Raw genomic sequence first — 11,071 nt, forward strand, 5'->3', positions numbered from 1 at the left:
TGTGTGGGACCACCGCTTTTATTGAAACACTCTCTCTTAACTAAGACCCCCTCCCTGTCCTCTCTCTCTCTCATCCTTTTACCCTGATGTGTCTTTGGACCTGTGAACGTCAAGGATGGCTCAGAGTGACACAACCCCCCCCCCCTCTCACCCTTTCCCATCCACCTCCCCCCCGGAGTTTGCCGCCCCCATACTGGCGGCGTTGGCCTTTTCCATGCCCGTCTGATCCATATTTCAGAGGCGGCCGCGGTGGCACCGAGGGGGTATAATAATAATAATCCGACATTAAAGCGAGGGAGGGGCTGGGGGCTGGAAAGAGGTTCACGAGGTCCCTGGAAATCTTCAATTTTTTCAATTTACGCAGAGTTTCTTTCAAAAAGGCGTTGGCGTAAGTCTCCGGGTTTAATTTTTTGGGCGGGAGTGCATATTTCGTTGAAGAAAAAAAAAGGCCTGACTTAGCGACGAGAGAAACAAACGAGACGCGGCGACTGGAGGTCAACCGAGAGGTCAACCGAGAGGTCAACCGAGAGGTCGCGCGCTGTGATCGTCAGAATAATATTTCATAATGTGTGTTATTAAGTACACAACTCCTCTGTGAAGTTACCTTCTTACGGAGGGATGGAATTAAAAAGAGAATTTCTTCTGAATCAAAACTGTATAAAAGTCAAGATAAATGAATATATTATATAACATTTTATAGATCTTAATTAGCCTTTAAAAAAGTAAGATAAACATTTTCTCTCGACATTTTAGACGTGAAGGATTTCTAATTATAGGGAAGAAAACTCCGATAATAAATGACTATAATGACATTTATTTAGTTCCCAAAAAAATATATTCTTTAAAGACAAATCCATATCCTGTATTTACAATTGTATTTTTTTTTTTAAAGGTTTCCATTCACAACAGAAGACATGAAAAGAGACGCAAGCAGAAACAACCGTGTCCTTCAGCACGTGGAAGCTAACCGGCGTGAAACACTACGACAGGTAGCTCTGTCGGAAAAAAATAAAAAAATAAAAATAGCCTTCGTTAAATTGTTCTCCGTTAAATAAAATTATTCCTTTCTCTTTTCTCTCTTTATCTTCTCATAACGTCGTCGTCACGACTCGCTGTGGCGCTGTCCCGTGGTGAGGTCTGCAGGGAGGGGAGCCGAAAAAAGAGAAAGGTCAGAGGTCAAATAAGTGAAATGAATTACAAATATTAGAGAAAAATATGTGTAAATATTTCAAATAATACACCTAATGATATTGTAAATGATAATAGGTTCAATAAAGGTCATATAGACACTGTGAGTTGCACTTTTCTATGTTATCTGAAACAATTTTTAACTCTATTTATGCAAATTAATGAAAAACACTAAATTGCTTTATGTCTTTTCTCCCTCCGCTGCCTCCCTGATGCTCCATCAGCGGCTCTTTGACATACATTAGCTGCATTCACTGAAGGGGGCGTGAATAAATGGCGGCAGATTATTTAAATAGCATAGGTGGCGATAATTTAAGGAGGGGGGGAGGAGGAGGACGAGGATATATATTACTGCTGCCTGACGAGGCGTTAAAGTGGAGGGACTGGATCACATGATGTCTGTGCTGGGGTCGGTCAGGTGGAACAGTGTTTACCTCGTGCTTTAAAGCTTCATTTAGCAGAGTAAAAATGGAGGCTGATTGATTTCAAATGCGCGAGTCGATATATGTGTGTGTGTGTGTGTGTGTACCTGTCAGTGATCAGGAATGGGGACTTCCGGGAGTCGGGCCTGTGGTCGCTCTCCTCGTCTGTAAAACGAAGAAGGGGAAAAAACAAGACCGTATAAATAAGACTTTTTATTAATAGTTAGAATTATCTTCAAAATTCTAAATTGTAGTCTCATTTTATAGATAATTGTTTTTGTTGGATCAAATGTTGTTGACGCATATGCGTAAAAGTTGTTGACGCATATGCGTAAAAGTACACTGGAGCTCATCCGGTGGACGTATGGGTATGATTATAGTCCATACCGTCTCTTTTTGGACTGAAGCTCCCCGACGACTCCACGTCGCTGTCCTCCTCCGTCCCCGAAGTCCTGTGCCCCGCCGCCGCCGCCGCGAGCCGTGCGTCATGACGCGCCGCCGCCGCCGCCGGCACCGCGCCGTGGAGCGGCAGGTGTCCGGCCGGCGCGCCCCCTCCGAGGAGCGAGCGCATGTTCAACAGAGAGTTGGCGTTCAGAAAAGCCGCGTTGGCCCAGTTGTGCAGTTTGCCAATCTGGCACGTGTAAATCCCGTGACCCGGGAGCAAGGCAGGGTGGCCGGCGGAGGCCAGAGCCGGGTGGTGGTGATGCGCCTGCGCGTGCGCGGCGGAATTTCTGTGAGAGTTGTCCGGGGCCGTGGCGGTCTCCGCCAGGGACCAGATTTTGGGTTTGCTCTGCGGCGGCCTCTGGCACTCCGGTGTGCCGGGAGAGTGATGAAGACTGCCGGGAGAGTGATGAAGATGATCCGCCGCGAGTTTGACAACCGGCGGTCGGTGGAGGGAAACCGCGCGCGCTCCCTCCGCGGAAAGCGTCCTGCAGGTCTCGGAGCTCTTCGGCTCCGAGGCCTGCTCCCTGTCGGCCAGGCCCGCTTCCTCCTCCTCCTCCCCCTCCTCCTCTTCCTCTCTCTCTCCTTCAACCTCTCCCTCCTCGCCCCGCCGCTCCTCCCGCTCCTCCTCGGGCCTCTCGATGATGTCCACGGTCTCCAGGTCGATCTCCTCCTCCTCTTCCTCCTCGTCGGTGCCGTTCTTGCCGATCTCGTCCTCGTTGTCGCTGCTGAAGATGCGGCCGTCGCGATCCTCGGCGCTGCGGCCCCACGTGACCTTGTTCTCCTTCTTCAGGCGTCGGCGCGCGTTCGCGAACCACGTGGACACCTGGGAGGAGAGGAGGAGGAGAAGAACGTGTACATTTTTTTATTTTAAACGCATTAAAAATCCGATTAAAAATCCCTTCTGAAAATATGAAATTGTTAAATATGTTGTTTTTTCTTAACTCGTTATTATTCCTCATAATTCTTCATTAGAGGAGAATTGAAATCCTAAATATCTGGAGACTCCTCTTCCTCAGGGGAAGGAAGTGTGACTTGACTGAAGAGGGCTCTGTCTGTCAGACACACAGCTGGATTATCATATGAAAGTAACAATGACGTCATCCATTGCTCCCTATAAGCATATCAATTTATTAATTTAATCAGAATCAGAACCTTTATGTTTTCACATATACAAACATCATGTGCCATGCACGACAATAAACAACAACAACATCAACAACAATTAAACAACAACCAACACAGTGCCAGAATTAAAGAATATTAATATATAAATATAAGATAGTGAACAGACGTGAAACTTTAACCAGCGTAAGTCAGTTTAATAAAGTGACATGTCTATTTAAAGAGAAGAGTTATGTGTAATTAAATGTATTTAAAGTGAAGTGTTACATGTATTTAAAATGAATAGTTACGAGTATTTAAGTTTATTTGAAGTTAAGTGTTATGTGTAATTACGTGTATTTAAATTGAAGAGATATGTGTACTTAAAGTGAATAGGTACGAGTATTTACGTGTATTTAAATTGAAGCGTTATGTACTTAAATGTATTTCAGGTGAAGAGTTACGTGTATTTAAATGTATTTAAAGTGAAGAGTTACATGTATTTAAGTGTATTTAATTGTATTTAAAGTGAAGAGTTACGTGTATTTAAGTGTATTTAAATGTATTTAAAGTGAAGAGTTAAGTGTATTTAAGTATATTTAAGTGTATTTAAGTGAATAATTAAGACACACAGCTGGATCATCATATTAAATAACAGTGACATTATGTATTGCTCCGGGAAGCAATAAGTATACCTATGTTGTGTGTGTGTGTGTATATATATGTGTGTGTATGTGTGTGAGTGTGTGTGTGTGTGTTCTCCTAATCCACGGCCTGCCCACCTGTGTGAGTGTCATGCGGGTGATGATGGCCAGCATGATCTTCTCCCCCTTGGTGGGGTAGGGGTTCTTCTGGTGCTCCTGCAGCCAGGCCTTCAGGGTGCTGGTGGTCTCCCGCGTGGCGGTCTTGGCCCTGGACGGGTCCCCGTACGGGTACTGGCCGTACGGGTAGAAGCCCTGAGCGGCGTGGACCGGCAGAGAGGCCAGGTGGGAGCCCGGGCTGTCCTTCAGCTCGTACTGGGAGCCCTGCAGTGGTATGGGTGGGGGGGAGGGGGAGGGAGGAAGAAGAGGAGGAGGAGGAGGGGGGACAACTTGTTGAGCGACTGGTTTTGTCTTGGAAATAATTTAAACACTTTTGTGCATCAAAAAAAGTTTTACGAAAAGTTCAAACAGTGTCAGTTCGACATCAGCAATAAGACATTTATCATGATTATGATCAGTAACTATTATGATTTATGCCAGATATGTGTTGTTGTGAAAGTTGTGGCATTTTAATAATCACATATAAACATGTCAATCATTATTCATAATGAATACAATTAATTTCCAACGAACCTTTCATTATTAATAATTTATCGTGTTTGTTTTACTAAATAATAAATATATTAGTCTATATATATTATGTCTAAATTAGTTGGTTTTTTTACACCTAGAAAATTCCAACCTGACAATTACGATTGTAATTGATGTAAGTGATGATTAAATAATTTGCCAATTGTAAATATATTACACATTTAAAGCATAAAGATAATAAAAATGTTATAACTGACACATGCACTTTAAATAATTATCATTTTAGCCACAAATATCCCAGAAAAAAAAGAAAAATATCTGTATTTACACATGTTAATAACTTCACACTGCTGGATCAATTAGCTCAAACAACAACAACAACAACAACAACAACAACAACAAGCAAAGCCAGCCTCTGAACTCCTCTATAAAGTGTCTCACCATCTGGGAGATGAGGGCGAGGTCCGCGGCTCCGCTGTACGGGAGGAAGGCGCTGTAGTTGTGGGCCGCCCACGGGCTTCCGTACATCCCCAGCATGGAGCCGACCGCCGCGGCGGTGGCGGAGGACGAGCTCAAGCCGCCGCCTTCAGTGCCTCCTTCCCGGGCAGAGGCCGGCCGCTCGCCCCCGTACACCTCGTGGGAGGAGGCGCTGAGGAACTGGGGGTACCCCAGCTGAGAGAAAGACATGTCCGGGAGAAGAAGAGGAAGAAGAAGAAAAAGAGAGAAGAAGAAGAAGGGAAAAAAGCTAGTATACTGTAAATCTCTCAGGAATGGAAGAAGGAAGGAAGTGGAGGGGAAAAATAAAAAAAAAGAGAAGAGAAAAGTAGCAAATCCCCAGGAAGAAGTAGAGGATGAAGGGGGTTGTCTAAATCACCAGAGTCACCCCTCTAAGAAACTGTCAAGCTCTCCCCACTTCCACAGCCGACCGACCCGGACTCGTGCGCGTCAGGAGCCGCAGTTTGGCACCTCGAGTGCGGAGTGATGCGCGGGTCTGGCCGCGGGAGCTTCTGGATGTGGAGCTGACTGACTGATTGGCAGCCTACTTAAGCACCAGGCTCCTCCTATGCCCGGGGCAGGCGATTAGTGCATTGGTTAGCCTAGGTCGTGTGTGTGTGTGTGTGTGTGTGTGTGTGTGTGTGTGTGTGTGTGTGTGTGTGTGTGTGTGTGTGTGTGTGTGTGTGTGCTAGTGTGTGTGATCTAATTGCTGCAGCCTTCCCTGTGTCTACACACAACAGAAAACCTGTGAAGTGTGCAAGTGTGTATATGTGTGTGTGTGTGTGTGTGTGTGTGCAGGGTATATTTGCTTTTTGTGTGTGTGTGTGTGTGTGTGTGTGTGTGTGGCCAGTATGACTTTATTTAACAAACACTCCATATGGACACACAGTTTCATATCGTTGTGCATATATAATACTGCGAATAATAAGATTAAGAACAATAATATACTCTATAATAATAATATCAGTTTCAACAACTGTTGCCATTTGGACAACTATAACTTGTTGTCACTATTTCAAATATATATTTTTTTGTTACGGTGCCATTCTTCCGCCGCGCGCGCTCTGACAGCGGATCCGCGCTGTGTGCCGGGACCCTCGGCGGCAGATGGCCCGGGAGGCGTCGATGTGCTCGGCCAGCTGCGAGAGGAATGTCCGTGATTATCCCCGGAAGTCAATGGAGCATTTTTTCTTCTTCTTCTTCTTTTTTCTTTTTTCTTTTTTTACTTCTTCCAGATAAAGGAGTCGAGTAAGGTATAATGACAGAGATCGAGGAGGATAAGAGATGGAGGGCAGAGATATGGAGCACACAGGAGCTGCGGAGTGGAGGATGACAGATGTGTGTGTTGTGGGAGAAGAATGGACTACTGTACTCTGCTGGGCTCGAGGTAACACGCACAGATGTTCTAGTCTATTCGGTCATTCAAAAAAAGGAAAGAAAAAAAGAGGTTAAAGTCTACATTTGGGTTATAAAAAGCCAGAAAATCGATTATTTTATGGGGAGAAAAAAAAAAGTGGAAGCATGCAGATTGATGGGCTTAACTATCAAAACAACTCTGTTTCAATCTTGCTCCTTTGAGCACACACACACACCCTCACACACACACACACACACGTCGGGGCAGTGCTAATGAGGTTGCGCACCCTGCGCCCCGCTCGGTGGCCCTGTGGCCCTCCCGGGTTCCCTCAGAGGTTAGCTGTGTAATTACTCCATCCCCATAAATACAGATTCATCATTTCACACTAGAGCCCCTGATGAGCTTGGCTGAGCTCGGAGAGAGAGAGAGAGAGAGAGGAGAGGGAGGAGGAGGATCTAATGATTTAATTACAGTGCTTAAAGCCCACTCTGGCTAAGTGGTGGTCCTCTATGTCTCTCTCGCTCTCTCTCCTCCTCCTCTTCCCTCCTCAGCACTGGCACCTAAAGGGCTTACTCGTGAATCTCAAAGCTGTTTTCCTAAACACATATTATGACGAGTGCCGCCGCCGCTGATGATGTGTGTGTGTGTGTGTGTGTGTGAGAGAGAAACAGAGAGCGAGAGAGAAACAGAGAGAGAGAGAGAGAGAGAGGATGCTTAATCTCCATGGCATTTTAAATGGCATTCATGGAGAGCGACTCTCTATCCTCATTGCCAAGGTAAATGGAGCCAGGGGACTCTCCATTTCAGCTCGATAAAAGAGCAATGTTAAAGACCCTCACCGTCTCTCCCTCTCTCTCTCTCTCTCTCCCTGTCTCTCTCCCTCCCTCTGTCTCGTTTCTCACTTAAAATTAATGTTTTTTTCTCATGACAGGGAAGGGAAACGAGACATATCCACCATCTAATAGGATAATATCGCCCCATTCACCACCACCCCTCCCTCTCCTCTCTCCCTCTCCTCTCTCTCTCTCCTCTCTCTCTCTCTCTGCCTTTGTAGCTCCCTGATTTCCATAGTGTCTCTGTGGAGAGGCAGTTAATGAATTCCTCTGAGCTGGAGAAAAGGGGGGAGAATGGTTTGGCGGTTTAGAGAGAGAAAGAGGCAGGGATAGGGGGGAGGAAGGCTTTGAGCTATGCCATTCAACTTCACAGCCTCGGCCTGCTTGTGCATTCACCGTGTATGTGTGTGTGTGTGTGTGTGTGTGTGTGTCTTTTAACATGAACCTGCTAAGACTACCAAATATTTAGACTGGCCTCAGACCTCTTTTTTTTCTCGTGGCGACGGTGGATTGAGGGATCTCAGGAGGCAGCTTGACTCTATTTGAATCCCATTCCCCGCTATTAGCTCGGCCCGGACAAAGGAATAACTTACCGCAGGAAACATTCAAATCACAAATAAAAAGAAGTCCCACAATCCACTTTTGCAACTGGTCCGTTTCCTCTTTCGGGGGTAATTTTGCAGCGAAGGTTTAAATGAAGGAAAGCCCCCAAAAAATCACGACGGGGGGTTGATTTGATATATTCTTTGTTTTGATAACACTCCGACGAAAGAGAGGGACGCGCATCGGTTCTCGAGGCCGAGAGAACCGGCCTTATGAGTGGGGCGAGAACTTGAATGTGTTGAGAGCGTTAAAAGACCGGAATCATCTTAGAAAAGTAAAGGTTCTTTAAATGGTTCTTTAAAAGGCGTTGTGGTTCTTCGAAGAACCATCATCTGCTGACGAACCTTTCATTCGTTTGAGACACCTTTATAGGTTCTTTGAAGAACTCTAAAAGGATATGGTTCTCTAAAGAACTCTGGTTTGAAAAGTTCTTTGAGGAACCAGAAATGGTACCTGAAAGAACCATGTTTTGCAGGTTCTTTGAGACACCTTTATAGGTTCTTTTGAGAACGATTTAAGGAAATAGTTCTTGAAGAACCCTGGTTTGAAAAGTTTTTTGTGGAACCAGAAATGGTGCCTTAAAGAACCATGTATTAAAGGTTCTTTGAGACACATTTATAGGTTCTTTGAAGAACTCTTTAAGGAAATGGTTCTTTTAAGAACCCTTGTTTGAAAAGTTTTTTGTGGAACCAGAAATGTTGCCTTAAAGAACCGTGTTTTGCAGGTTCTTTGAGACCCCTTTATAAGTTCTTTGAGACACCTTTATAGGTTCTTTTGAGAACGATTAAAGGAAATTGTACTTGAAGAACCCTGGTTTGAAAGGTTCTACGTGAAACCAGACATAGTGCCTTAAAGAACCATGTTTTCTTTTGAGACACCTTTAGGTTCTTTGAAGATCTCTTTAAGGAAATGGTTCTTTAGAGAACCCTGGTTTGAAAGGTTCTTTGAGGAACCAGAAATGGTGCCTTAAAGAACCATGTTTAAAGGTTCTTTGAGACACCTTTATAGGTTCTTTTGAGAACGATTTAAGGAAATAGTCCTTGAAGAACCCTGGTTTGAAAAGTTCTTTGAGGAACCAGAAATGGTTCTTCTATGGCAACCCCCTGAAGAACCTTGTTCAGTTCCAGATGTCATATTCTTTCTGTGTGTAGATAATGTTTCGGCCCTCTTGAAAGTTCTTGTGCTCGTCAAAATAAAAGCGTTAATGAAGGCAGGAACCCAACGCGTTCCTTTTTTTTAGACCAATGAGAGTTGCTCGTCTCGTGCATACGTAAAATATATATATAATAATTGTTCTCCCGGATGTACGTTTTTCCTGCCTATCCGATTCCCGCTCAACTTTAACTTTGTGATGACGTCACACATTTTGAAGCCCGTCTCTTTAGCTCTCTATGCTAACGTTAGCCACAGGCTAACCGGGACAGGAGCAGCTTTAGCTTGATGAGTAATTAAGAAAATATCGAATACTTTTTGGATGATTCATATTTTAGTGATTGCAGTTTTTTCCAAAGCAAAGTCTCTCCGTGAACCCGAAGATAAATCTGGACGACGAGGTGAAAAACAAACGTTCATTTCCCGAGAAGCAGAGCAACTTTAACTTTGTGCTGACGTCGCAGATTTTAGGCCGAGTTCTTATTTTTCATCCGTGGATTTCCAGCGATTCGTCTCTTTAGCTCTCTACGCTAACGTTAGCCACAGGCTAACCGGGACGGGAGCAGCTTTAGCTTGATGAGTAATAAAAAAAGATAGAATACTTTTTGGATGATTCATATTTTAGTGATTGCAGTTCTTTCTAAAGCAAAGTCTCTCCGTGAACTCGAAGATAAATCTGGACGACGAGGTGAAAAACAAATCCCGGTCGGGCCGTTTTCCGCTAAACAAATGATCTCCTGCTGTCGCTCAGTTTCCAGAATATCAGAGAAGAGGGAAGGAGAAGCGTCAGAGATAAAAAAAAAACCTAACCTATCATCACCTACTTGACAGCAGAGATAAGCCGTGATGGATTCCCCTCTGACCCGATGCTGATCAGATGGATCGCTCTCCAGCAGATAAGCCGGCCGGCCTCCAGCTCCCGACCTCCTCACGGGCCTCGTGGACTCGCTCCAACACTTATTTCTGTTAATCGCTATGATATTTGACTCGGGAGATGTCATTCACAGTCTTAATGGCTCGTATCGGTGATTATAATCGGCGGGCCCCCCCCCCACACACACACACACACACACTCGGCATGGAGATGGATCCTGTAGCTCGACCCAGAGGGGGAAACGCCACACAAAGAGCCCATCATTAGCAATTAACGGGCGCGCCGCTGTTTGTTTGTTAATAGCGTGCTTCAGAAGACCGGCGGGACTCTTTCACGGCGGATCGGGGCTGATAAAAAAAAAAAATTTAAAAGGAAAAAAAAGAAACTGACCCCCGCCGACGTGGGGGTCACTTCGACTCAAAATGGCCGCGTCGTCCGCTTTTTTTGCCGACCGCGGCAACAACAAAAAACAAACAAAAAAAAGCTGCCCGTTAAATACAGTTCCATCATTCCCCCGCGGAGAGAGCGACGAAAAACAGGCGATGTTAAACACGATCGCCGACTTTAAAAAAGAAAGAGAAAAGAAAAAGGTGCATTCCCTCCTCCTCCTCTTTACAGAAAGACTTAGCGGGGGGGCTTTTCTCATGGCCGGGGATCTGATTGTTTTCTAAACGGATTATTAACTCTTTTGTTACAGTAGGGGTCACTTTAATGCTTCTTAGGTTCCATTAGCATTGCTTTAAAGAGCACACACACACACACACACAGCGCTGCGTTCTAGGACTTGGCGTTTCTTGTCTTTGTTGTTCACAGTGGGAGCGGAATGATACCGTTATAATGCTGTCAAAGACAATACCTCAACTTAAAAGGAGGAGTGTGAGGGGAAGGGATGTGTGTGATTGGCTGTGTGTGTGTGTGTGTGTGTGTGTGTGTGTGGGTTGTGATGAAAAGGTGCCCTTAGGAAGACCAGTAAGCTTAATGCAATAGTGCTGACTTCAATGGAGACCTCAAAGGGAAGTGGCATGGCACCGTCCTCTCCGCTGAAAATCCCCTGCAAGTCCTTGACTGGGAGGGGAGGGGGGGGGGGGGATCACGTCAGGGGCCGATCGGAGATCACCCGAGTTCAGATTCCGATCAAAAAAAGGAAAAAAACTCGCCCGCCTACGATATTTTGTGACGTCGTGTTTTTCAAAAAAATAATTGATATGCTTTCCCGCTAAAGCCCCGGCGTCGGATACGCCCCCGGGTGAAATGAAAGACTCTCGGGTCAAAAGCTCCACGGGGTCCCAGAGGGGCTTCGCTGTTTGCCT

The 11,071-nt window shown here is 45.3% G+C and overlaps 1 protein-coding gene across 1 annotated transcript; it reads right to left on the reverse strand.

Annotated features, from left to right (window-relative positions):
• Positions 1 to 798: 798 nt before the first annotated feature.
• On the reverse strand, positions 799 to 5,368 carry irx1b (iroquois homeobox 1b). The gene is made up of 5 exons (XM_056431522.1): positions 4,889 to 5,368; positions 3,938 to 4,180; positions 1,998 to 2,877; positions 1,718 to 1,775; positions 799 to 1,137 (listed from the first exon to the last, which is right to left on the reverse strand). The coding sequence occupies exons 1-5, from the start codon at positions 5,132 to 5,134 to the stop codon at positions 1,089 to 1,091; spliced, it is 1,476 nt and encodes a 491-aa protein (XP_056287497.1). The 5' UTR covers positions 5,135 to 5,368; the 3' UTR covers positions 799 to 1,088.
• Positions 5,369 to 11,071: the final 5,703 nt, after the last annotated feature.

The sequence above is a fragment of the Pseudoliparis swirei genome, chromosome 1 (genome assembly GCF_029220125.1).
Source record: "Pseudoliparis swirei isolate HS2019 ecotype Mariana Trench chromosome 1, NWPU_hadal_v1, whole genome shotgun sequence".
Taxonomy (NCBI): domain Eukaryota; kingdom Metazoa; phylum Chordata; class Actinopteri; order Perciformes; family Liparidae; genus Pseudoliparis; species Pseudoliparis swirei.

Excerpts from the sequence above, each read along its gene's own strand:
- irx1b (XM_056431522.1), bottom strand. The coding sequence starts at position 5,134 with ATGTCTTTCTCTCAGCTGGGGTACCCCCAGTTCCTCAGCGCCTCCTCC. Across the intron at positions 4,181-4,888 it reads TCGCCCTCATCTCCCAGATG|GGCTCCCAGTACGAGCTGAA; the intron begins GTGAGACACTTT and ends ATACCACTGCAG. Across the intron at positions 1,138-1,717 it reads CCATTCCTGATCACTGACAG|ACCTCACCACGGGACAGCGC; the intron begins GTACACACACAC and ends CCCTCCCTGCAG.